Source organism: Eubalaena glacialis, chromosome 8 (genome assembly GCF_028564815.1).
Source record: "Eubalaena glacialis isolate mEubGla1 chromosome 8, mEubGla1.1.hap2.+ XY, whole genome shotgun sequence".
NCBI classification, from domain to species: domain Eukaryota; kingdom Metazoa; phylum Chordata; class Mammalia; order Artiodactyla; family Balaenidae; genus Eubalaena; species Eubalaena glacialis.
This window is the reverse complement of record NC_083723.1, coordinates 128,221,009-128,248,533: the sequence shown is the minus strand read 5'-3', so window position 1 is coordinate 128,248,533 and position 27,525 is coordinate 128,221,009. Positions and strand designations below refer to the sequence as shown.

At 54.2% G+C, this 27,525-nt stretch overlaps 1 protein-coding gene across 4 annotated transcripts in view; it reads right to left on the bottom strand.

Annotated features, from left to right (window-relative positions):
- Positions 1-9,770: 9,770 nt before the first annotated feature.
- Positions 9,771-27,525, bottom strand: part of UBE3C (ubiquitin protein ligase E3C) — a 123,272-nt gene continuing 105,517 nt past the window's right edge. For 2 of the 4 annotated variants that reach the window (XM_061198999.1, XM_061199000.1), the window contains exons 22-23: positions 25,992-26,122; positions 15,062-16,578 (exon numbers count right to left, since the gene is read on the bottom strand). In XM_061198999.1, the coding sequence (XP_061054982.1) occupies positions 16,408-16,578; positions 25,992-26,122 (302 nt within the window). In that variant the 3' untranslated portion in view covers positions 15,062-16,407. Of the gene's footprint in view, positions 9,854-15,061; positions 16,579-21,405; positions 23,170-25,991; positions 26,123-27,525 lie in introns of those variants that run through there. The other 2 variants (XM_061199001.1, XM_061199002.1) reach the window with 2 other exon arrangements.

The window sequence follows — 27,525 nt, the reverse complement described above, 5'->3', positions numbered from 1 at the left end:
ACTTACTAATCAACACAAAGACGCCGCCAGCTGGGGAAGCCCCTGGTGTCCAGTCAGAAGCTGGAAGTGCTGACGGTGGAGCGGCTTGTCTGGGAACCAGGGCTGTGGCTGGCGTGCGGGAGAGATCGGGCGGCACTGCTCCAAGCTGCTCCCACGGTATAAGAGGCGAGAGGGCCGGCGCTGCTGGCGGTGAGTCATTCCTGCAGATAAAATCCACACCAGTCAGCACACACACACACACACACACCCAGCACACTCTTCAAATCCTGCCAGATGTGTTGAGGAGTAGTGTACTTGGGAGGCCTTTGGTTCTCGGTCAGTGTTGGGGTTAACCTCGCTGGCCGATCAAGCATCACATCATCCCAACACTCCCCGAGAATGTTCGAGTGTCTGCTGGGGGCTGTGGACCCTTGTAAGTGCGGCTAAACTTAATATTCCTTATTAAACGGAACTTTTTAGAGATCCATAACGATGCAGAGAGTCTGAGAAATGGCGCAAATATTTTAAGAACGATAAAAGAAATCAACTAAATCATAGCATTTATTATTATATGTTTTCAAAACAGAAAAGGGAATTCCCTGGCTCTTTCACTGCTGAGGGCCTGGAATGATCCCTGGTCGGGGAACTAAGATCCCATAAGCCACGCGGCACGGCCAAAAAAAATAAAAATAAAACAGAAAAGCCCCCAAACTTTTAACATGACCCTATCATAGGAAAATGATTCACTTGTTTTAAGCAATCAATATCAGAGACATGGAAATAAAGTGCTATAGAACAAATACAGACTAATTCATGATTTCATGATAATTATCAGGAACTCTGACTTTCATCCCGGGTCTTTTTTTTTTTATTTATTTTTTTACTAATTTTTATTGGAGTCTGGTTGCTTTGCAGTGTTGTGTTAGCCTCCAGTGCACAACAGAATGACTCAGCCGTACACATACAGATATCCCCTCCCTTTCGGACTTCCCTCCCATTTAGGTCACCACAGTGCGTTAGGTAGAGCTCCCTGTGCTGTACTGTGTGTTCCCATCAGTTGTCTATTTTATACATAGTATCGATAATGTAAATGTGTCAATCCCAGTCTCCCAATTCCTCCCACCCCACTCCTTTCCCCCTTGGTGTCCATACATTTGTCCTCTCCGTCCGCGTCTCATCAAACCCGTCAGGAATTTGGGATGATGGACGGGCAGCCCGAGCCCATGAAGATCCTCTTCCTCCTGCCCATCCCCCGTCCCCAATCCTGCCCACACCCCGTCCCCAATCCTGCCCTTCCCCAGCTAGATCGGGCCCCTTGTTCATTCGACAAACGTTTCTTGAACTCGGACGATGCCCGGGGCAGGGCCCTGGCATGCAGAGTGAGTGGACATGGGCCCTGCCCTCCAGGAGGTCACACAGGCAGGGGTGGCCGTGAACAGGTGTTTAGAGCAGGATGGATTATCTACCGCTGCCCCGCGAAAGATGCCAAGGAGATGCACCAGGTAGGCTGGCCTGAGAGGAGGGTGCGTCCCAGGTGGGGAGGGTGGGAGCTCTGTGGAGGAAGGGGTGGAGGGGAGCAGGGGCGAGGTCAGCGCCGAGAGCTCCAGGCCCGGGGGACGCCCTCCCGGCACCACCGGCAGACAGCCTGGGAACGCCCGCCCCCTCCCCGTGGGCCGGGCTCTGGACGCCCATCCGCGTGCACAGCGCATGTGCGCGCACAATCAGACACAACGCCGTTAGGTCATCAAGTCTGGGGCCCCACCCGGCTGGGCAGCCTGATTCACGCGGGGCGGGGCGTGCCGCCCGGGAGCCTGAAGGGTGAGCGGCTGCCTGGCGAGGTCGGGGGGTGGACTTCCTCGTGCAGCCACCGTGGGAACAGCTGCCGCGCACGTGTCCAGGCTCAGCTCCACAGGGCCTCACAACAGGCCCACGGGGGTCCCGCACCTGCCCGGTGGTGGCTGGGCCCGTGGCTCCCGCCCTGGGCGTGGTCCCGCTCCAGGGGCTGGTGGCAGCTCGCAGACCTCCACCAGCAGGAGCAGCCCTCCAGCTGGGCATCCCTGTTGTTATCTGGGCCTTGTACCAGTTAGTGCCCCGTGGAGCATTTCCAAGGGCGGCCTGGCAGCCCCCAGCCTCAGAGCCCCCCCCCATCCCTGGCCCTGGCTGGCCTCCAGCTCTGCCCCAGCGCCCCACTCCGTCCAACCCAGCCCCTCTGCAGCCCCAGCGCTCCCGGGGAGCCCCGAGAGTCCCGAGGGCCCAAGCTTTCCTCCCGGGAGGCTGGAGCGAGCATCTGGAAGGTGGAGTCTGAGCTCTCAGGGACAGCGCTGGGCAGGGCATCTCTGCTGGTGGGGCGGCCCGTGTCGCAGGCACGCAGCTCATCACAGGCGAGGACGGGGCGGCTGAGAGGATCAAGTGGTGGGGACGGGACGGGTGGGGCTATCCGTCTGGCCGGCTCCAAGCCCAGGCTCCTTGCTGAGGAGTGCATGGAAGGCAAACCCTCGCACACGGACCACCAGTACCCCTCTGCGCCCACGGCAGAGACCGTTCAAGGACGAGGGCCCCGCTTCCTGGCCTGGGTCCCTTCTCGGACAGGGTGTTGACCGGCCCCCTGGGCTCCGTCCCGCAGCCTTGACCCTCCGGGAAGAAGAGGGTGTGATCCGCTGGACTGACCTGGGGTCACAGGTCAGAGGATCTGATTCCTCAACAAATCTGGGGAGACAGGGGCGGATCCCTCAGAATAAAGGATGTGAAAAACTTGCACCAGGAAAAGTGATGAACCGCACAGGGAAGAAGTTTCCAGAACAGTGGCGTGGCGGCTCCCAGGCAGGAGGCAGGGCTGCGGGGATGGCCCTCGGGCTCTGGGTGCTGAGGCGCCTGGCGCTGCCTGGCAGCCGGTACCCCACACTCGCTTTGTAATGATTCATCCAGCCCCACGTCTGTGCTCCGGTTTGCAACAAAACGTTCTTATTCTTAAGGAGAGCTTTCACTGGGGGTCAGCGATCGTGATGGACATGCAGGCAGGTGACCTGGTCACGGGGAGCAGATGAGTGGGCGGTCTCGGGGGGCCTGTCCGTCAGCTCGGGCGTGCACGCGGTCCCCTCTAGCCACCACGTGCCCACCACCAGATGGCACAGCTGCTCGGGGCCTCTGGGCACACACGTCGGCTCCATGGCGAGGGAACAAAGCCCAGGTCTCTGCGGCCCAGCCCCGCTCGGCCCGCTCCACCGCCTTGGTCCCCAGGCCTCCCTGCAGATCCCGGCACTTTCCACCCGGGGCCTCTGGCCTCTGCGCCCCTCCTGCCGCCTGTCTGCCCCCCCCAACTCTGCAGGCCCCCCAATCCCCTCCCTGCCCGGCGCGTCTTGGAGGGGCAGCAAAGGGGTGACTTCCCAGGTCACGTTTCCACATCCCCCTGCTCTTTCCTTCCGCCTAGGTCTCCCCGGTACAGATTTATCCCGCACACGGCGTCGTTCACGAGGCCAGGGCCCTTCGCTGCAGGGACCAGAGGCTCCCGGCGTCCCTCGGAAGGGACAGGAAGAGCAGCTCACAGACGGACCTGTAACACTGTCTCGGGTGTAGACACAGGTGTGTGCGAATGTGAATTCACTTCACCCTTGTTGGGAAGGCTGGGGTGACATCCGAGGAGGGTTCGCCAGCCCGGGGGCATCAGGGCACCGGTCAGGGTGGGATGAGGGTCATTCATGGGAAGGTGGCTCTGAGACCTCTCAGCCGCCCTGCCCCTGGCACAGGGTGACCCTGGCCGGCGGTGAAGCCTGCCTGGGCGACCCGGAGCCGTCTCGAGGGCGGCGTCCAGTTCCCACGTGAGTCCTCGGGACAGTGGAGTGTGCGCCGTGGCCTGGGTGCAAGGGGTGGAGGGGACCACCCCCGCCCAGCTGGCAGCCCCCAGTGCTATTTGGAGGTGACTCAGAGGCCTGCCCTCTCCCCATGCGCAGCCCCGCCCTTCCAGGGCTGTGCTCACCTTCCTTCTTGTCTCCAGCCTCTAAGGCTCCAGCCCTTTGCCCCCAGGGCAGGGTTGGGGCAGAGGGCAGAGGGCAGCGTCCACCCTGTCCCGAGTGCTCTGTCCCAGCCTCTGACCTTGGGCTCTTTTAGCATCTGGACCTCGGGCGGATGACTTCTGCCCTCCGCTGCCCACCTCTGCCAGGCTGGGCCCTCCTAGTCAGGCCAGCTTCCTTGCCCCCCAGACCCCGCTGTGACCCAGAGGAGGACTTGGAGGACGCCACGCGGCCCGGAGAGGCTGGCGGTGGGGTTGGTCATCCTGGCTGTGCATCCCGTGCTGACTTGTGGGCACACTGCGCTGCCCCTGCTTTGGCTGCCAGAGAAGACACAGGACTCGGGGACGTGGACCGTCCCGGCAAACAATCCGGGGCCCGCTTGGGCTACGGGACGCCATTCACTGTCAGCCTGAAATTCCCTTCGCGCTGGTCTGGGGCGGCTGTGGCCTCCCCGTGTGGCTGGTTCCCGGGGGCCCCGGCGGAGGGTCCAAGAAGCCGCGTTCTTCTCCACCCTCCTTTGGGCCACCTGCGCCGTCCTGTGGGGAGAGGTGTTTGCACGGACGGCAGATCACTTAATACGGCTGATGGTTTTGCTGAAGATGTGAGTAACTGAAACTAAGTCTTCAGTTACTTGAAAGATTAAATGTGTTCTACAAACCCCACAGCCCGGCCTGGTGCCCCCCGTTCATAAAAACTGAATGTCGATGGCATCCGAGAGCCGGCAACCTCAGGGGAGGGTATCGGCTGGCAGGATGAGACCTGAGATCAAGTGTCTCGGCCGTGAAACGTTTAGGCACGCGGGCGCCCGTGTATCGGCGGGGCCGGGCCGCCTCCACCGCTCTGGGCTGTGGGGCGTCCCAGCCTGGGAGGCGGGTCACAGCAGCCATGCCTTCCACCCACCTCGTGTCGGGCTTCCCTTCCCCCACTGGTTGTGACAACCAAGAATGTCCCCAGACGGTGCCAGATGTCTCCTGGGGGCACCGCAGAGCCTCTGGCCTAGCGAGAGAGACAGGTCAGCGGGCGGCGGGTGACGACACACCCCGCTCCGTGCCTGAGACGGCGGAGACCCCGCTGCACACGCGTCTGGGGAGGCTGCTTTCGCTGGGCCTTGGAGGAGCCTGGGGTGTTCCCTCCAAGGCCAGACCGAGCCACGCTGTCCTCGGCGGTGGGACCCTTCCGCGGGCCAGCTGGGCGCCCCCCGGGAGTGGCCCAGCGGAAATGCCGTCTTTGGGGCCTAAACACCAGAGGAGGCACAGCCCAGCGGCCGGCCTGGTACAGGTGTCGCCTGAGTGACCCGGGCCGCCGCCCTCGGGCCGTGACTGGCAGCCGTGCTGACGCCGGTGCCCAGTGTGGTCACTAAAGAGCTCCGGGTTTCAGGGCGACCTCGGCCGGCGACTCTGCTCTCTGCGCCTGGCTTTGCTCCCCCGTCGAAGCGAGCCCCCTGCCCCCAAAGGCCTGTGACAAGCTGAGAGCAGCGCCTTGGGCAGGGGCGCCGCCCTGAGTGCCTGGGTCCCTCGCGGGCACTCTGCAGGTCCCCCTACCCGCGTCCCCACGGCGGCCCGGCGGACCCCGGAAGCCCCTTCTCCCCGGATCCTTCCGGGGCCGCCCCGTCCCGCCTCAGTCCCTGCGCGGCCACCCCTTGGCCCTCAGGTCTCACGCTTCAGCCCATCCTTCACTGGGGAAGCTTCCTGACCCGAGAGGAGCCCAGGGCTGCCCTTGCGCTTCCTCCGTCCAAACCCGCAGCCCCGCCGCATGGTGTCCGCTTAGCTCAGCGCCCGGAGCCGGGCCGGCCGGGATAGGCGCTCGGTACATACTTACGGAATGGGGCACAAATCGGCAAACAGAGCGGCCCCTCTGGGTGGGCTCCGGTGCTCACACAGATGACGGGGCAGCCAGGGCCGTGCTCTCGGCCCCGAAGGAGCCCAGCGCCAGGCGTCCCACCGCGGGGAGAGCAGCCCCCCAGGTCCCAGCGAGGTGCCCGCGGTCCCACACGGGACCCAGCCCGGCCAGTACCTGACCAACCACGGCGACTGACGGCGGGGACTCAGTTGCTCCATCTTCGTTCGGGCTCCGGGAACTGGCTTGGAAGGGAGGCTTCCAGGTAACACGGCGGCCGCCCAGTCACATCAGAGCCCCAGATGAGCAGCAAACCCTCTCTCAGGGCAAGCGTGTCCCACACGTTTCAAGAGCTGCGATGGGACTGCTTGTTGCTCACCTGCAGACCTAAGAGGGGCCCGCGTTTCCACATGCCGTGCCCGGCAGCCCTGCTTGGAGGAGGGTTTCAGGCGGCGGCGCGCGGGGGCCAGGGAGTTCTTTTTAAATTATTATCACGTTAAAGGATTAACGGGCTCTTCATGCCACGTGCCTGTACGGCGCTGATTTAGGAGCAGCTAAAGTAGCCACCCGTGGTGAAGGGGTGGGGTGCGCGCTCGGACGGGAAGGCCGGGTCCCTGCTGCGGGCCATGTGGGTCCCTGCCCCGAGCACTGGCCCCTCACGGAGCGCCGGCTCGGAAGGGCCTTTGAGCCGCAGGTCGGTGAGAAGGCTCAGTTTATAACCAGGGAAACAGGCCCAGAAGAGTGAGGGGCTGAGAAAAGACTTAAAAATTAAAATCACCACCAAAGCAGTGTAGTAAGTGATACCAAAATGTATCAGGGCCGGGACCTCCCTGGCGGTCCAGTGGTTAAGGCTCCACGTTCCAACTGCAGGGGGCGCGGGTTTGATCCCTGGTCGAGGAACTAAGATCCCGCATGCCTCGCGGTGCGGCCCCAAAAATATATATATCAGGGCTGCCTGTGGTGGGCTGAATGGCGGCCCCAGAGGGCATCAGGTCCCTCATGCCAGAACCTGTGAATGTTACTTCATATGGTAAAGTGGTGTCCCTCAGGGGACTGCCTACCCATCCAGGGCAGGGCCAGCCATGAGCAGTGTGGGCCTGTCCTCAGGTCTGGGAGGGGAGGTGGGCGAGGAGGCCAGATCCTATCCTCTGGCCTGTCCCGTCTGTCCCCTGGTCTGTCCTCTGGTCTGTCCCCTGGCCTGTCCCCTGTCTGTCCCCGTCGGTCCTCTGCACACCCACACTGGGCTGAGACTTCCCTCCCTTCAGGGGTCCCCTCCCTTCTGCTGCCATTCCCAAGCTTGGGGCTCCGGGACCCCCAGGACGGAGTTCAGGGAGTGTCTCCATCTGCATCACCCGCAGGGGGCTCGGGTGGCTGGGGCGGCTGTGCTGGGCACAGAAGTGGGAAGTGGCATCTGGTCAGTGGTCCCATGTGTCAGGACTGAGGCCTGGGAAGGGGTTCGTCCGGCTCCACCCCCCAGCCCCCAGCCACCAGGCTGGCTCCTCAGGGGAGGGTGTGTGCATACATGTGTGCACGCTTTGTGTGTGACTGTGTGTGTATGAGTGTGTACATGTACATACGTTTGGGTGCTGTGTGTTTGTGTTTGGGCCTGTGTGTGCTGTGTGCAGCCACAGCGGCCCCTGCTGGCCACAGGGGGAATGGCAGCATGTGACCCAGGCCTGGCGACCCAGGGGGGCTGGCGGTCCCAGGGAAAGGTGGGCTGGGTCTTTGGGCGGACGGTTTGGGGGGCCCAGGAACTGGGACAGGAGCCGAGATAGCGGGCGCCGGCCCCAGGCTCCCCCTTGCCTCACCAGGTCCCACAGAAGCAGTGCCAACTGCACGTTCTGGGGGTCCAGGCTCATCCCGCACAGCACGGCACCTAGTGCGGGGAGCTGTCCCCAGCGCCTGACCCTGGGGTCTCCTCCTCCCCCTCACAGTCAGCAGCCCTGCCTGGGGTGACAGCATTCCTCTGGACCTGAGCCCGGGTTTTCGGATGCACCCAGTCCCAGCTCCGTCCAGAATTGCCCCGCATTTGTGGGCCCCCTTTTTCTTCCGAAGCCCTTGTTTTCTGTGAGGCCGAGAAGTTGGGGACACGGGTGCATGTAGAGATACCTCCCGGAGCTCAGGAACTGGGATGCTTCCACTTCTAAGCCCTAAATCGTGAGCGTGAGCGGCGGGCAGCGGTCCCTCGTGACCCCCAGCTCCTCTGAGCGGCGGGCAGTGGCTCCTCTCCTTCCGGACCCTGGCGTTTGCGCTTCTCGTCTCGTCTTTGCTCGCTGCTGCCCCTCCCTGGTGAGGCTGCAGGCACGCTGGGGGCTGGCAGGCCTGGTCCTACCCACCAGGGCCTTAGCTGGGCTGTTCACCGGCCCTTGGCAAGGCCACCCTCGGCCTTCCTTCAGGTCCAGCCGAGTGCTGCCCCAGCCTGGGCTGGGCCCCCACCCACTTCCCAAGTGGTGTCCGTGGGCAGCTGGGAGTGGTGGTCCCCTTAGTCGTGGGCATGACCGAGTAAGGCTCCAGCAGTCCTTTGTGAGATGTGACCCAACCCTCTGGCCATGGGTAATTAGCTGGGGTTGGACATCTCACCTGAGACAGGCCAAAGGCAGTCCTCCCCGAGGCTCGGCGGACCAGGGACGCAGAGGTCATCACTCCCTCCTGGGCCCTGAGGGTCCGCTGGGAACCGGCCCTCCATCCCCGCGTCCCACACAAGCCGCCTTCCTGCTCCAGTGTCGGGAGCTGTTTCTCTGCCTCCATCAGAGTCGCCTCCAGGTGTCCCCCGACCTGCGTGGGGAAGGGATGGTGGGCGTTGTCACGAGAGATGCCCCCCAGGGGAGAGACCTTTGTGAATCCTGGGCGCCTCTGTCTGGGTGGTGATGCTGACCTGCCACAAGTACCACCCGGTCCTCGTTTTCTCCACCCAGACGCTGCGGGGCTCCCGACACTCACAACACGGCTCCAAGTCTTCCTGCCGAGCCAGCCGAACTCCCGGTCCATCCCTGGAGGGGCCCCGTCCAGTGGTCCCCGTTTCCCGGAGCGCTTCCCATCCCACGCCTGCGGTTGAAACCCCACAGCCTGCAAGGCGCTGCCAGGGGCCTCCTTCCCTCCTCAGAAGCCTGACCTGGCTTCTTGGCCAGAATCCCCTCCCGCCCCCGTGTCCCGGCGTGTGCAAGCCCCCCGGGTGGGGCTGTGTGCCCCCGAGGGTCCATCCAGTTCCAGGAGCGCCGGGAGGCGCATGCCGTCCGGCCAGCCGCAAGAAAACAGGGCGGGAGTTATTTACATCCCGACTGAAACCGGCAGACCCTTCCCCTCCCTGCCGGCTGCGACCCAGCCCCAGACCCCCCGAGAGAGAGCAGGTTCTCCATGCCGCCTGCAGAGTCCAGGTTGGGGTCTCCGGAGGGCCCTGGGCGTGGACGGCGGGTGTGCAGACCACGTGTGCCCAGGAGGCCGGGCCGCACGGTCCAAGGTCTCGGGCCCCCGACAGCCTGGCGGCTCGTGGAGCATCCTGGCTGATGAGCCTTCGTGCCCGGGCCTGGGTGCCCCTCTCTGCGGGCCGGCCTGGGCCACTTCTGCGCCCACAGGCGGAGCATGTCAGGTGGGCTATGGGGGTGCTGTGTGCCCACGTGACCCACCCGCCGAAACCCTGGCCGCTGGGCTCCGGTGAGCTTCCCTGGGCAACCGTGCTTGTGCTGTGCGGCCCCCTGGCAGGGACCCCGGAGGCTGGCGCTGGTCCCCCTGGTCCCGCCGTGTGCCCCTCCCCCCGAGACCCTAATCTGCACCCTTCCCCACGGTGAGCCCGGCCTCCTGAGGGTTCTGGGGGGTCAGGCCTGCCTGGGGCGCCCTGGGCCGAGGGTGGGCATGGCCGTGGGGAGGGGAAGGTGCCCGTGAGGTCTGTCCTGGATGTGGGATCTGAGACGCTCACCCGTCAGGAAAGCCATCCATCTGGTCTGTAAGATGACAGCAATTATTTACCCAGACGGCCTGGTGCTCTTCTTCAGGTGACCACACTCCAGGATGAACGACTTTTCATTTGTTTGACCCTTTAAAAAGTAAAATATAAATTCCTCAACATATTGGTTTCACGGATGTTTCTTCTCTCATTCCCAGCCTCCCTCCCACCGCCTTCTCTCCTTAGAGATAGCTGCGTCCACCCACGCCAGGCGTGGTGCTAAGTGCTGGGGACGGCTGGGCATGGCCACCCGCTGTCCTGATGGAGCCGCCGGCTGGTGGATGTGGCCGCTGGTGGGACCACCCAGAGAAACAGGGCGACTCACGGCCAGGGCAGGCGGGGCCCACCTGTCACGGCGTTAGTCGCACAGACCTGTTGTTGGGCTGCAGCTGCCTCCTGGGGACCACCCGCTGGAGGCTGTGCCCGTCGCGAAGGAAGTCAGCACCGGGAGGGCAGGAAAGCCGCCCTGGCTGGATTGGCGGGGCAGCAGGCTCATTACCACGTGGGCAAAGGGTTCTGGTCCGGCCCAGTGATTCAGAATCTGAACATCTGTAGACATTAACTTAACATTTACCTTGCTTAGCAAAAGCCAACTTCATAGGAAAACCCATCCGTGTGACAAATAATGAGTGAGCACCTACTGTGTGCTAGGCTTTATTTTAGGAGCTTGGTAATGAAACTCACATTCTAGGGGGCGGGGAGAAAAAACAATAAATGAGTGAAATCCCTACTGTATCAGACAGAACTAGTGCCATGGAGAGAGGTGTAAGTCAGAGAGCAGACAGGTTACCACTTTTAACACGGTGGGGAGGAAAAGTGACACTGGGCAAAGGGGCACCGGAAAGAAGCGGGGTGGCAGGTCAGCTGAGCGTCTGCGGGAAGAGCCTTCCCAGGGGAGGAGTGTGTGCAAAAGCCCTGAGGCCGGGGAGGAAATCAAGGCGGCCAGTGGGGCCCGGTTAGCAGGAGGGCGGGCGCTGGGTGCCGAATCTTCAGAGCTCCCGCTCTTCCTGAGCTGGAGACCCTGGAAAGTTCTGCCAGAGGAGCGGCAGGGGCTGACGTGGGACCAGGGGCTTCCTCTGGCTCTGAGTTGAGAAGAGACCGAAGGTTAGTGAGGTCGGGGGTGGGAGACACTTGGAGGCCACCGCAGATCCAGGCAACCCCGAGGTGATGGCTTGGGACGTGGAGGTGGCCGAGAAAGTGGCCAGGAGTCGTCAGCCTTTGCCGTGTCCTCAGGAGGGCTAGCAGGGGTGCAGCGTGGGGTGCAGAGGTGGATGGGGGGTGCAGGGCAGTTCCTGCTGCAGCCACAAGCCCGTGGGCCGCACTCAGCTTCTGGAAGACGAGTCCCAGGGGCAGAGGCGCCTGGGTGCCTGCGGCGGGCGGTGGCTGCAGGTAGAGCCCGGCCCTGCGCACCCTGCAGGGGGCCGAGACCCTTCAGCTGGGGGCAAGGCTCTGCCCCAGCAGCAGAGGGTCAGGACTTCCCAGCAGAGGGAACGGTTCCCTGGGCTGGAATGCTCTGTGGCCCCGCCTGGCAAGTTCTTTGCCTCTGACTGGAGGTTTGGAGGTTATCTAATTGTTTTCCCGTAATTACCCGGGAAGGGTTGCCTGGGATGCTTTCAAGACACAGACTTATGACCCCAGCGCTAGGGAAAGGATCATCTTCAGGCAGGTTTGGGAAACATGGATGTGGCGTGGCCTCCTCATCTCACGGAGGGTCATCAAGACACCTGCTCCAGGCCACGCGGCCACGGCAAAGCCTGAATGAGGCGGCCCCAACTTTCCACGAGCAGGCCCCAACTTTCCACGAGCAGGCCCACCTTCCACGCTGCTCCGGTTTTCAGACGGTGTGGTAGCCTCTGCCTCTTAGAAAAACACGTGTAGTGGGGGGATGGTCGCCCCCCCCACCCCGGTTATGTCCATGGCCCAGTGCCTAGAACCATGAACTGACTTTACTTGAAAGAAGGTCTCTGTAGATGTAACTTAGATGAGGACCTGGAGGTGAGGTCATTCTGGGTTACGGGGGGCTGATGCCAGTGGACAAACGTCCTTATAGGAGAAACACAGAGGGAGGTGGGACGCCGACAGAGGCAGTGGCGTGTCCAGGACGGCCGGGCTGGGAGCACAGGAGCCGGGAGGGGCAGGGCGCTGGTGTCCCCCCACCCCGGGGCCTCTGACGCTCGATTTCAGACCTACGGCCTCCAGAGCCGCAAGAGGGTAAAAGTGCTGTTTCAGTCACGCCGTTTGTGGCACCGGGTTCCAGCAGCCAGAGGCAGCTAACGATGTCACACACCGTGAGTGCCTTTAGACAGGCCCTCCCCCGGCTCGGGCTCTCACGGGTCCCTCCAGTTCCTGGTTCCTTGGCCAGACAGCACTGGCCAGCACCTCGTGCTGCATCGGAGCCGAAGCTGCTGTAGGACGTCCCCAGCTGGCGTGCCCTCCTGATGCCGCCATCCTGAGCTAGGCCCAGCTCCTGCACTGAGTGCCGTGCTTGGACTGCCAGCCCGACCTCACACGCCCTCTGCAAGCGAAGTCCCCCCCTGTGGCTCTGGCCTCTGGGGGAGGCTCGGCAGGACCAGGAGGCCAGGGTGGGCGCCGGTCCCTGAACTGCAGTGCAGGGGAAGGTGGGCAGATCCTCAGCTCACCAAGTTTCAAAGGCTAAGAAGGCACCTCGGGAACGACACAGCGAGTCATCAGTCTACACACACAAGCCGACGGCTCGGCAGCAGGCGATGGAGGAGGAGCCCAGCCGCAGAGCCGCGTCTGCAGTCGCACTGACAAGCACCAGGCACAGCTACCACGACAACTACCCTTCACAGCCAGAGTGGGGCAAGGGAGAGGAGAGCGCGGAAGGGTGACTTTTCTGCCCGTCTCCGCAGAGGAAAAAGGAATGATGTGGCCTACGGGCAACAATGTTATGATTACTCTAAAAATTGTTAGTTTATTTTTTGGCTGCCTCGGGTCTTAGTCGCGGCACGCGGGATCGGCACGCGGGATCCTCGTTGTGGTGTGCGCGCCGGCGTCTCTCTAGTTGCGGAGTGCAGGCTCAGTAGTTGTGGCGCGTGGGCTTAGTTGCTCCGCAGCATGTGGGATCTTAGTTTCCCCACCAGGGATCGAACCGGTGTCCCCTGCATTGCAAGACAGATTCTTAACCACTGGACCGCCGGGGAAGTCCCGACTATGTTATTATTAAGGCACGAATGTCAAAATGTGACATTTGCAACCCGTGACATCAAACCACCTAAGTTAAAATAAGGTTATATTGGGTTTATAATATGTTGACATCCAAAGCTTGTTCACGACTCTCATCAAACGGGTATAACATCCCTGTGAAGCCAAAGTACAGGTTCCACAACTCTCCGAAAATAGAGCATCCGAGGAAACCCTTCCTGAGCCGAAAGGCGTGAGGCCAAGAAGCAGTTACCTGAGGACCTGTCCTGCTTGTGGACGCACAAAGTCAATCGAGATGAAGCACAGGTGCTCACAGACACGGTTCACAGCTGTAGCGGCTGGATGCTGAGATGCTGAGTGCGGTTCCAGGAAGGAGCTTGACGGGGCTGCTCTCACTGCTGCGGTGGGCGCCTCTGTAACGCTCGCTGCAAAACACGCTGAGCTGAATGAGATTTTCTCTTTTCGCCTTTTTTTTTTGGGTAAAAGTGCCAATCCTCTTCAAATTTCTTTTGGTTAGCAAAACCAGGTACTGAAGTGAGTCCTTCTTAATGGGGGAGACCTGCATCTAGATTATCCCCATTTCACAGATGTGTAAGCTGAGGCACGAAGTACTCAGGCTAAGAACTCACAGAGTTTTCTGGAAGCAGAGACCTCTGGGTGGTCCGGGATGCTCCGAGGCCACAGGAGCCCCCGCCGGACCTTGCCTCCGTCCTCTCAGCTCTCGCCCAACTTCCCACCTGGACCTGCTGGTCACCCGGCCTCCGGTCGTCCACTCCGGCCACCACTGTGGTGCCACGAAGAAGCCTTTGGAAGCCAAGGTCGGGCTCAGCGACTCACCCTTTGTTTGGGGAGTGGGGGTGATTCCCCTAAAACAAACCCCAGGGGAGATCTGCTGACCTGTGTGGCGCAGACGTGGCTGTTATTTGGGGCACAGATTACTACGCTATTGTACGTAACACTTTCAGACCGGGAGCAGAGGAATTTGCAAGAGGCGACTGTAGGAAATCAGCTAAATATTAGTGTGGCTAGCTCACTTAGGCTAGCTCAAATAAAATTTCTGTTTTATTTGCATTAATATGCACCTCGAGCTGTTTACTTTCTTTCTTAAATAATATTAAATGACTCCCACCTGCGCACTCCCCTCTTTAGGAAGCTTGCCCCCGGCAGGGTCCGGCCTGTGCTCCAAGCCCACGAGCATCACAGGTCTGTGCGGGTCACGCCGTCATCAGCGCGACTGTCTGCCTCTGACTGACAGACCGCAGGCCTGGTCTGCCCGGGGCCGCCTCACTGGGCCCCCGCCGTACCCAGAGCCGAGCCACGTAGACGCACACCCGCCCCTGCCCCCAAGAGCCACGGAACCAACACATCGCCAGTATCAGAGTGGCACCAGGGCGGCGTGAGCACCGTGGTGTGATACCACTGCCCTCATCAGCTCCGCCGGGACACCAGGCAGAAGTCTGTTCACCGACACAGCCTGTGAGAAGTATCTGCAGCCTCTCCCATGGCGTGAGCACAAAACTACCAGCACCAAGCAGAGAGAACGGAACCAGGAAACGGCAAACGAGACCATGCAGAAAGGAGAATCTTCCTGAAGTGTAATTTTCTCAGTAATGTAATGCTAAACCCAGCGAGACCTGGCGAGGTGAGGGTCACTCCTGGAGTCCCTGGCTCTCACCAGAGCACGTACGGGAAGGGCTGTTACAGGTCAACCTTCTCGAAGCCTCGCTCAGCGCATTTCAGACGGCAGGCGTTACTGTCTAGCATACCTTCTCTGAAGCATAGGTGGCTGTACCCTGTATGAACTGATGGCATTTAAACAAGCCTGATAAAACTAATGTTCAGAAGTTGTGGTTTCACTAGGGCAGAACAGAACTAATTACAATGATTTGGGGTACGACTCCAACACAGACTTGGGGAAAAATTTAATGCAAATATTTAGCCACTGGAACATACAAATAAATATGCTCAGAATAGATGAGGAAAAAAACCCAAATAAGTGTAACTGCCCATTTCTCTTCAGTCCCAGATATTCCATTTCCAAAATACTGATAATGAAATATACAAATCAACTAATAAGTAAAGAAGATATAGAACATTCAACACAAAACGACCTAAAATAAAAATAAAACCAAGGACAAACCCTAATTATTTTATTTCTGTATATCAAGACTACAAAGAGCATTTAAACACTTAATTTATTCTTCAAATTAAGAAATTATACATTTTGTTTTGATAACGGTCACGGTCTTGAAAGTGTCATTCAGTTCCCCCACATTTAGAAGTATATTGCTAATTCTGGCCAGTTCAACACGACAGCCCAGAGCTCCAGTGGCAGCGAAACACCAGCCGTGGGAGAGAAGTCGCGCGCGGTCCAGGGTCCTCCGCGGCCCCAGCATCTGTGTTCACAGGTGATGCTCTGAAACGCTCTCCGCTTTTGGAGACTTGTGGAGACTGAGACCACCCAGGTCCTGATAAAGTGCCGAATCCCGAGAGAATCACCCAGGCCCCAGGTGCCTGGGCTGCCCGCCCCTCCTACACAGCAGCACCGACGGGGGGCAGAGGGTGCGGGAGCGCAGCGTCCCCGCACATCCAGGAGGACCGGCCCGCGGAGCCCGGGCCGCAGTGCAAAGGCGCAGGGCCACTTTGGTTCAAGTGACTTGAGACGGCGCTGCAGGGTCTCCTCTCCCCGAGCCATCTTGAGTCATACATGCTGCAGGGACTGGACCGGGACCCCCTCCCCTGAAAGCTCTCCAGGCACAAGGTGGAGACAGGAATGGACAAAGAAGGAAGTGCCCGCCTCAATACACACCCTCACACAGTGACGTCTAAACCATCAAGACGCAGGTCAGCGGCAGGCCGGGAACAAGCATGCTAGCCCCGTTTTGGGGAAATGGCTTAAAAAACACAAATAAAATATTACCATTGTTATCTACTTTCCGAACCTAACCACTGTGGGAAAAGGCAGCAGGGGGAAAAAAAAAAAAAGCCTTTAGTTTTACCAATTAGGCTTGTAAACAATTCAACCACACGAGAAGCAGTGGCCCCGAGAGCGAGAGCGAGCCCCTCCGCCCTCAGGCCTGTCTCTCTGCAGACCCAGAGCTGGGCCAAGCCACAAGCAGCGCCTCTCCCAGGAGCCCGGGCCGCGTGGCTCGGGCCGCGCTCGGTTCCACCAGCAAAGCCAAAGCTTCATCTTTGGTTAATTTCACTGAGTTGCCACCAGTCTTAAAACCGTGCTCTTCTTGGCAAAATTACTAAGTCAGCCACGTGGCACATAACATTTGTTATTTTAAGTTATTTGAAAAGCAACGCCCATCTAAATACGAGAGCACAACTTAATAAATCGTTTAAAAATGCAGGAAGAGGGGTGGCGGGGGAGGGACCCCGGAGAGCCAGGGGTCCAGCCTGGGCACCCTGCTGGCCGGAGGTGCCGCGCGGAGGCCCTGGCCTTTGCCGTCGAGGGTGGGCCACGGCCATGCCGGCTCAGCTCAGCTCGAAGCCCGCGGCGCACTCGATGGCGTAGAGCAGCTTGCTTCGCAGCAGTGCCTCGTCCTGGAACTCGGGGAGCTTCAGCAGGTTCATGCAGGTGCTGGCCGTGGGTAGCCGCTCCAGGTCGGAGCCCCCGTTGTGAATGCAGAACGCGGGGTACAGCTCCTGGAAGACAGCGGGTGCGCAGGAGACCGTGAGCAAGCACGGCCTGAAATGAGCTTCTCAGACTCGCACACAAGAGCTGCCGCCCCCAGTCACCTTTCCCCAAATGGACACTCGCCCTTTCACTGCGCTCAAGACTCAGCTCTGAATTTCTACCAAATACTGTACCCTGGGCTCCACGCATAAAAAGGGATAAAGAATAGCATTAATTCATGGGAGACACAGCCTTGTCAGTGAACAGGGCCTCTAAAGCTTTTATTTTTCAGTCTTTTAAAAATGTGTTTAAAATTCAAAAAGGTACAAGGGTAAAGAGCTGAATATATAAACCTCTGCTTACACCAAACTACAGGAAAGGCAGAAGCCCGTCTTCTCCAAACAAACCACACTGTGTGGATTAGGCTCAGGAGCCACGTGGATGCAGCAACAGGAAACGTAAAACAATTTCAATCAAGCAGAGAAAAAGGCAATCTCTAAATATCGAAAGCAAAATGAAACAAATAAACCTATTTATTGGTGGCTTAATCACACAGAGAGGAATATTTCCAATGTTTTAGAATTGCAAAGAGATCTTAAACGGTTTTCAGAAATGTCACAGTAAATTATTGGTATTGTTCTAAAACCACTGTAGTATGATGTATAACTATTATGTAAGTATTTTTTTATGGCTGCTATTAATTTTTAATTAATTAATTTTTTGGGCTGCGTTGGGTCTTCGTTGCTGCGCGCGGGCTTTCTCTGGTTGCAGCGAGCAGGGGCTACTCTTCGTTGCGGTGCGCGGGCTTCTCATTGCGGTGGCTTCTCTTGTTGCGGAGCACGGGCTCTAGGTGCGCGGGCTTCAGTAGCTGTGGCATGCGGCTCCAGTAGTTGTGGAGCACGGGCTCTAGAGCGCAGGCTCAGTAGTTGTGGCGCACGGGCTTAGCTGCTCCGCGGCATGTGGGATCTTCCCGGACCAGGGCTCGAACCCGTGTCCCCTGCACTGGCAGGTGGATTCTTAACCACTGTGCCACCAGGAAAGTCCCACCATTATATAAGTATTAGATAGAACTATAACTTATAGTAGGACCCTAGAACTTATCAGAGGAAGCAAATGAACTAACAGGAGCCAAGATTATCATAGGTAAAGAGAGACCCCAATATAAAAATCAAAGAAATAAAAACCTTATATGCCTAAATTTCAATTTGAAATAGCAGTTTGAACTTGTGATGAATTTTCCTCTTGGGGACAAAAGAACGCCCAATTCCTAGCTCTGTCCACTGAAAAGGCCTGGACACAATGACCACCTGTTACAATGAACAGATCAAGTGCCTGGGTTTTGGTCTCTACCAACCTATTCTCAAAGGAAGGAAACAGGGCTTCTTGGGAAAACATCTGATTCCAGACGTGGGCCAGGAAATGTACGTGACAAGTGTTACTATCTTGTCATACCAAAAAGCAAGAAAGCGACCCAAAGCTACCTGGGACTCCGGAGCCCACCTGAAGGCCCTCGCCCGCCCATGGATGGGATACTGAATATCAAAGAGTGACTGCAATGGATTGAAACACATCAAATGTTAAAAGTTCATAATGATAATAAAGGAACCAAAATGTACTTTAGAAGATGCCAGTTATCCCCCTCAATGTTCTGATAACTTGTAAATGAGGAATAATCAAGATTTACTTGATTATTGTATCTTGGCTGTACAAACAGTCCTCAGGGTAACCAAAGAGTTGATGAGAAAAAATAAAGTTTTCCTTTATAGAAAAATCAGCTAAGAAAGGAAGAAATGATACAGCTGGAAGACGGCTGTTGTTAACCACAGTGAAGGATGGATCCAGGCGGTGACCAAGCACAGTGACTGCTCAGCTCCGCAGACGCCCGGATGCTGGAAACAGACGGAGCCGCGTTGCAGAGACGACTCACGACCACTGGGTCCGATGCTGAAGCCAGAGGATGTGAGCATCACGACGGCGTCTGTGCAGTGTTACTGCCAAAGGAAACATTCACATCTAGAATCTGGTGAAACCTCTAGCGACCAGTTTACAAGACACGCAAAGAAGCAACCCAGCTCCCCCACCGACCGGACCACAGGCACAGTCGAGGAGGGCGGGGCCTGCAGGCCGGAAAAGACTAGGGAGACGCCCCAGGCAGACGCAGCGTCTGGACTGCGGCTTGTCCGCAGCAGCAGCACCGATGCTGTCGGGCATTCGCAGTCATTTTCTAGACATAATAATGACGTTCTGGCTATTTTTTTAAGCTATAGTGTAAAAATTCCCCCAGCTGCCCAGTTCCCACCCCACGAGCAGCAATGCTGTGGGTGTCTTGAGGACCCTCCACAGAGACCTGATGCAGAGACAAGAGAGTGTTTTCTCCCTCCTCCACCTAACAAGCATAAAGCGCTAGCACATTATAGACGCTGTCTGCACCCTGACGGCTTTCCATCTGATAATGCGTCTCTGCGGCCTTCCCGCACCAAGCCGGTCTCCCCACTGCTTCTCTGTAGCTGCACGGGTCCCAGCAGGCACGTGCAGCACTGTTTGTAAATGGACACTTAGGTCGTTTCCACTTTTTCCAAACAATGATGCAATAAGTAACCATGTCCTCAAGTCATTTTACACTGGGCAAAAGCATCTGCAGGCTGAACTCCTAGACACTGTTCCAGACTGAACACGCCAGGTCCTCTGATGGTTACAGATAACCAGTGACTCTCTCTGTGACACTTGAACGTCATTAGATACAAGATGTGATGTATATGATCCCTTCCAGCAGGAGCACAGTGAAGTGGGGACTGTCTACCCAGACAGCCTCAGCCTGCTAGCTCTCGGGCCTGCGTGCTCTTGCCTTTCCACTACTGCAGGGTTTCAGAAGCCTGGCTAGTTAAACTTCCTTGCCAAACGTATGCAGAAAACGGCGACAGAAAAGCAAAATGGCAGCCCAGCTCAGGTGCCTGGTGAGTAGTGAGAACCAGGACGGTGGACCTCTGGTTGGCGCCCTTTACACTAGCATGCTCCCTCCCTAGAGCCGCGACAGGAGCGAAAACGCTTCGAATGCCACTGCAGAGGCAAGTCTATTCAGTGGTCTCTGGGACACCGGCTCCAAATCCTCCTCTTGTGGGTGTAACCTGATAACTTTGTGGGGACAGCCTGGCAGGAAGCAGCAGGAACTCACACACATTCACATCCTTCATTCACCATGGCCTCTACTTCTAGGAGTGGATCCTAATAATCAGAGAGGCAGACGATTTAGGTACAAGGATGTTGACGGCACTATTAGGAAGGAACAGTTGTAAACAACTAATAAAAAAAAAAACAGTACATCAACTGTGGTAGACTCACATGATGGGACATTATGAAGTTTATTAAAAATATTTCAAAGACTATTTAATATGTGGAAAAATGATCCTGATGTAATGCTGAGTGAAAAAAGTAGCCTGTAAAACTGAACACGATACAGCTTAAGTTATATTTTAAAATCATGTCTATCTGCATAAACACATGCCCATATATATATATAGATACAAACACACATTCACGTAAAAACACGATAATGGTTAGAATGGGAGCAATTATAGGTATTTTTTTTCTTCCTTATACTTAACCACAACTTCCAATTTTCTATAATGAAAACATTAATTTTGTTACAAGGAAAAAGAAGAACAAAACAGGAGTGTGGCTCCTGCCCTGACTGGGACCCCGAGCACGTGTCACGTCAGCCCACGACAGGTGCCCGAAGGGCCGAAACTGCATTTCAACTGGATTTTGTTTCATCTACACGTTGAATTTAGCACATACTTTATGATGTGGGCAAAACCGAGCAGCGAGAGCACAGCCACGAATTGCTGACTCCAGAGACTTACACGTTTCTTATCATCAGTCTTTACGCGGTTCTCAACTGGCAAATAAAAACTTCATTTACACAATCCCTGTGGGGGCTTCCCTGGTGGCACAGTGGTTAAGAATCCGCCTGCCAATGCAGGGGACACGGGCTCGAGCCCTGGTCCGGGAAGATCCCACATGCCACGGAGCAACTAAGCCCGTGAGCCACAACTACTGAGCCTGCACCCTAGAGCCTGTGAGCCACAACTACGGAGCCTGCGTGCCACAAATACTGAAGCCCACACACCACATCTACTGAAGCCCACGCGCCTAGAGCCCGTGCTCCGCAACAAGAGAAGCCACCGCAATGAGAAGCCCGCGCACCACAATGAAGAGTAGCCCCTGCTCGCCGCAACTAGAGAAAGCCCGTGCACAGCAACGAAGACCCAATGCAGGCAAAAAAAACCAAAGAAACAAAAACTATATGGCATGTTAATATGTGCTAAAACCCACTGTCTTTACCCCTAATTATAGTTTATGTGCCACTTTATTTTTATTTTTTAATAAATTTATTAATTTAATTAATTTATTTATTTTTGGCTGCGTTGGGTCTCTGTTGCTGCACGCAAGCTTTCTCTAGTTGCCGCGAGCGGGGGCTACTCTTCATTGCGGTGCACGGGCTTCTCATTGCGGTCGGTGGCTTCTCTTGTTGCAGAGCGTGGGCTCTAGGTGCACAGGCTTCAGTAGTTGTGGCACGTGGGCTCAGTAGTTGTGGCTCGCGGGCTCTAGAACGCAGGCTCAGTAGTTGTGGCGCACGGGCTTAGTTACTCCGCGGCACGTGGGATCTTCCTGGACCAGGGCTTGAACCCGTGTCCCCTGCATTGGCAGATGGATTCTTAACCACTGCGCCACCAGGGAAGCCCCTGTGTGCCACTTTAAATGTCTCATAAAAATGTCAGAAACGGAAGCAAAAGAGAGAAACAGAAATAACATTTATTACATTTATTATTTAGCATTCTGAGTACATTGAGGGCAACAATTTTCTCAAATGCTTGAATATACTAAAATAAAAACATCACATTTTTGAAACAGAAAAGGGTCTCTGAAGGCAGGGTCAGTGAGTACTGGGTAAATGGATAAATGATTGGTAAACGGAAAGTTTGAAATATATTTTGCAGTTAAATGCCACATTTTACTGTTTCTATCATAATGCTAATTGAATTTCCTATTTGGTGTCTCAAAAGTTAAAAAAAAATGAAGTTCTTTGTTGAAACCTGAGTCAAGTGTACCATCTTGTGCATAACTAAACAGAGTACAACGGGAATTTGCATTAATTCAGAGTGAGAAAAATCACCAATTTATTATGTGGCCTGATGGCAACTTAACAATTTTCTACAGCACTTTAATGATTTTTTTGGTCTGTAACAATCACATTCATTAAACATATTAAACTTCAATTAGCTTTAGCAGATGCTGCTCTTCTCCAATAATCTGGCAATAAGGAGTTTCATAACGTTGAGATTATGCATGCCTGCCACTGCTACTGATAGTACTTCAACTAAAAGCCCTTCTCTTCTTTCAAATCCGCATTCTGTCAGCCCTTTCAGCACACACGCTGAGCTAACTGGAAAGCATAAATATTACGGCGATTTCCCCAGATCTGGAGTCTAATGACCACCACAAAAGCATTTAAAAATCTTAAATAAATTTCACATTTAAAATGCTTCAGATCATTGAAAAAAATGTGAAACAGGAAGACTGTCTCATGGCTTCCAGAAAGTTATTTTTCACGGTATAATGGTAACTCAATTATGATTATATGGGATCATCAACACGGGACCAGAGAATTTTCACTATAATTCTACTTGGGATTTTGAAAGTTAATGTAAGTCCCTCAACTTTTCCTGTCCTCCAAACGTGTAATACTCCTACTGGCTCTTCCACTGGCTGTCAGAATGTCTAGAAGCTTCCAGCAAGACTCCTAATTTTTACTGAAGCAAAAACCACGGACTTTAATTAACCAGGAGCTGGCAGAAATCTCTAGGTCTTCCACTCAGTTTTTTGATGGAGTAGGTCCCTCCAAACTTCCCTTCTTGAAACTAGACGCTTAGTTTTCTTACTTCTAGGTTTGGTGTGGTTTTGAAACTGGAAGACACTGGAAAGCTTTGTCTCTCATAATAGATGTTGCTGACAAAATTACCTAATCATGTTAAAATCTTAATATACAAGAACTTAATTCATACGACTGTTTAGATAGACGAGACTGACTGTCCCCACGGGGAACCTCCTGTATTAGCTCCGTGCACTTGCGCGGCTGGCACTTCTCATCTGCCTTCTTCCTGCTCTTTAGATCCCACACGGCCAGATTTAAAGACTTCGCTACAAGCCCAAGAGGAACCCAAACGTGGAGACATGTTTCGTTCACGTTGTTGCCCAATTTTCATTAGAGTCACAGAGGCCAATGTTCATATCTGGTTCTGCAGGCCAGGGCTTAAACCCGCGAAGTAGATCCATCTATTTCTTTTGGGAGGAGGGGGGGTTATACACCAAGCTAGAAGCATCACTGATCTTCCTGAATCACTTTGCTTACGTGTGTCACTTGCTCAGTTTTTTCCTGACTCAGTCTGAGTGCTTTTTTTCTACTAAATGCGTTCGCTCCACGCACGCTCACTGTCGTGGCAGTTCAGCTTGCTCGCATTTCTCTGTTTTCTGTTTTATGATTGTCCACCTTAACTTTGTTTTCTATTATCTGGTAAATAGAGTTGGTTTGGTTGTCTTGTTTTGCATGCTTATTTCTCCCTCTGAGAATTTGGAAGATAGAGAAGGGATTTTAGTTCTGCTAGATCACTGAATAATATTATTCAATAATTGTTTATATTCATGTCTTTATTATTCATTGCCCCGAAATAGTCAGTGATTCACCTCCTACGAAAAACAGAATCACTGCACTTATGCCACAAACCCCTTTCCCCATTTCTCTACTTTACTGCTCTAGTTCTGATGGCACTTTTGGGGATGCTGTATTAAGCTACTGATGTCAATTTTAAAAAACACCTTAACTGAGGTGTAATTTACATACTGTAATATTTGCCCATTTAAATGTACAATTTAAATCCAACTTCAGGGCTTCCCTGGTGGTGCAGTGGTTAAGAATCCTCCTGCCAATGCAGGGGACACGGGTTCAATCCCTGGTCCGGGAAGATCCCACATGCCGCGGAGCAACTGAGCCCGTACACCACAACTACTGAGCCTGCGCTCTACAGCCCGTGAGCCGCAACTACTGAAGCCCAGGCACCACAACTACTGAAGCCCGCGCGTCTAGAGCCCGTGCTCTGCAACAAGAGAAACCACCACAGTGAGAAGCCCGCGCACCGCAACAAAGAGTAGCTCCCGCTCGCCGCAACTAGAGAAAGCCCACGCACAGCAACGAAGACCCAACACAGCCAAAAATAAATAAATAAAATAAATGTATATATAAAAAGAAATGAATCCAACTTCAGAATGTTGCCATTTCCCCCCAAAGTTCCCCATTTCCACCCCTTTAAAGCCATTTCATGTAAAAGGAATCACACAGTCTGTAGTCTACTGTCTGAGTCCTTTCACTCAGCACAACGTTTTCAGTGCTCACACGCGTGGTAGTCCGTATCAGCAATCCATTCTTTTTCATTTCTGAACGTATCCCGTTGCCCAGAGAGACTATATTCTGCTTACCCATGACCAGTTTATGGGCATTTGGACTGTTTCGGTTTTTGGTCATTATCAGTCATATTGCTCTGAGCGATCCCGTGAGAACTGTGTGAACACACGTGAGTCCGCTCGTTCCCAGGAGGGGAACTGCTCCACTGTACTGAGGGATATTCTCGGATAACGTGCCAGGACCTGTTGAGAATGTTAAACAAAGACTGGAGGAAACCGGCCAGTAAACACAGCGTGCAGCCTCGGGCTGGAGCGCAGACCAGGGAAGTCGAAGTCCGTGGAGGACACTGCGGGACGGCTGGGCCACTGCAGGCGCTCTGGACACCGAGGGGCAGGTGGAAACAGGAGGGCTGAGCCCCCTCCCTGAGTGGATTCAGGGGGTCTGGGCGAGGCCTGAGAATGTTTTAACTCTGACAAGGTCTCAGGTGGTGCTGAAGCTGCTGGTCTCAGGACCACACTCTGTGAAGCAGAGGCTCAGAGAAGCTCAGTACATCACTGCGCGTTCCTTACTTTTGATCACTTAACTGTGGCTGTGTAAGAGAGTACTGAGGTGGTAGGAGAAATGTGTAAGAAACATGGCATCTTCAGCTTTTACTCCCAAATGATTCAGAAAAGAAATATACGTATATAGAGAGAATGAGAAAACAAATGTGTCAAAATATTAACAATGGGTCAAAGTGGGTTAATAAGTTCTTTGTTCAATTCTTGCAACTTTTCTATACATTTTAAATAATTTCAAAGTAAAAAGTTGAAGAACAACCGATACATAACTCAGTGTCCAATGCAAGGTTATTGGAAAGTGAATGCCAATCCATTAGGTTTCACAAGCAGACGCAATATACAATGCTTACCTAACTCGATATTATTTTATGTTATATATACCATTGTGTGCCTCTTTAAACTATTAAATATAACTTTATTTCTTTTACTATGAATAAGGAAAACATAAACTGTCCCATGACCAATTTTATTGTATCTTTTTTATAAATTTATTTATTTATTATTTTTGGCTGCGTTGGGTCTTTGTTGCTGCGTGTGGGCTTTCTCTAGTTGTGGCGAGCGGGGGCTACTCTTCGCTGCGGTGCGTGGGCTTCTCATTGCCGTGGCTTCTCTTGTTGCGGAGCACCAGCTCTAGGCGCATGGGCTTCAGTAGCTGTGGCACGCAGGCTCAGTAGTTGTGGCTCGTGGGCTCTAGAGTGCAGGCTCAGAAGTTGTGGCACACGGGCTTAGTTGCCCCACGGCATGTGGGATCTTCCCGGACCAGGGCTCAAGCCCGTGTCCCCTGCACTGGCAGGCGGATTCTTAACCACTGCACCACCAGGGAAGCCCCCCATGACCAATTTTAATTGCTAAGAATATTAAGCCAGTTTATATGAGATCAACATGAATTACCAGAAACGACACAGAAAGGCCAGGCAACATGAAATAAGTAACAGTGAGCAACCAGGAAAAAATATACTACTGCTCATGCATCATTCTTCCCAAATACCCGACATCAACATTCGTAGCCTGTGTTTTCTTCAGTTCAAAAGTGAAACCAGCCTGAGCCGCACAGACGCGTGATACTGATCATTCACGGCACAGTGCGCCCGCCCGGCTGCAGCAGCTCTTCGCTTTTAACCCCCAGCACAGTGACAACCCTCACAGCAATAGGTCGACACTGCGAACGCAGGGAAAAAAACCCCAGATGAAACCAGCACCAGGACACACAGATAATAACCAATCCTTCAGTGATGGAGCTGAAATACTCAGTTAATGAGGCTAAAAACATAGTACCAAAATAATAAACCGGGTGTTTTGACACACTGTCAATACTATTCTCTGAAAACAATGTGTACGCACTACTTCATTCAGCCCCATCTGCTACCCTGCTGGCTTTCTTAGTTACAAGTCGGTGTTTAAAGCCAGCTGCGGCGAGCTTGTGTACCTTAAACCCCAAGAGAGGGGGGCGGGAGCAGCTGGTCACAAACTTGAGCAGTTTGCGCTTTTCCTCATCCGTGAACCCTTCCACAACTCTCCAGAAGACTCTGATTACGGGGTGGTCAGCAGAATAGCCTCCTATGACAAAAGGAACAGACGTTTTTCTTAAAAACGAGGTAACTGCAGAAGCAAGAGTCTCCTAAAGGCACCAGAGGAACAAACTTATAAGAGTGATTCCTTTTCGTCGTGCCTGTCTAGTGATGAACAGTCTCTTCTTCTCTCAGCTCATGGCTGAAAGCCAACTCTAGAGAAACACCTTTATTCTGTCCTGGTAGATGATGGGCAAGTACACAGCAGGGAGAGAAGCTTCAGAAGCTAAAGTACCAAAGGCCAGAATGAGGAACAAACACCCTGCAGCTACAAGATGAACCCTGGCAGCAAAAGATGCTGCAAAGGGGTCTGAGTTTTAAGAACTCTGCTAGGGGTTAAAAATCAGCCTCTGTTGAGTAGCAAACCCTAAATAACAAAGGATTTACATGATTGTCACACATCTAGAAATAGCAGAAACATTGGGATTTTTATTTTTAATAGAGCTAGTTACTTTGCCAACACATCTTAGTATCTAAATTTGTTTTATCACCCATCCTTCCGACAACAAGGTAGAGACCATGGTTACCGACCAACCCCAGCACTCAATTAGACCACTGTTCTGAGGTGGGATATCTGCTACCTACAGCTTTTAATCTAGTTAAGTGCTTCCTAAAACTGAAATAATTGCTATATGTTGTTCCCTCATTGTTAATATACTACAGAAGTATCATCAATAAAATATCTTAAGTGCATTAATTGGCACCAAAATGAATATGGTAATATTTTAAACCTATTTACTAGAATAGGAATAGCTAGGATCATTAAAGGCATACGCTTTCAGTGCAGACAGGATAACGCAAAGAAGCCAAGACCACTTCTTGGCAAAGGAAAGCTTGGATTGATTTCATTCTTTTCAACAGAAGACTTGATAGTGAGGACAATGTGACCTTAGGTATTATCTGCCTTTAGAGTTCAAATTTAGAGCAATACAAATTAATTACAGAAGGGGGAGACACATGCACACATTTATATACATATAAATATACACACGTGGATATACGTAATTTACTGTAGTGAATGTACAGTTCTGAAACCATCACCACAATCCAGTTTTAAAACATATCCATTTCCTCAAAAACCCCCATGTCCACCCCATAGACAACCATGATCTGGTCTGCCTCTCAGGGTGCTCTTAAAGATGTTTCACTAAACGAAATTACACTCATGATGCTGTGCAACTTTCACTACGATCCATTTCCAAAACCTTTTCAAAATTTACCTTGGAGGAAAGGTTGGGAAACAGCACTCAACAGAACAGAGGAGTCTGGATAGGTTTCTTTTCAAAATTGTCGTAAAATATGTAACATGAAATTCACCATTTAAACCATTTTCTGGTGCATAATCCAAGGGTGTTAATTACATTCACATTGTTGTGCAACCATCACTGCTGT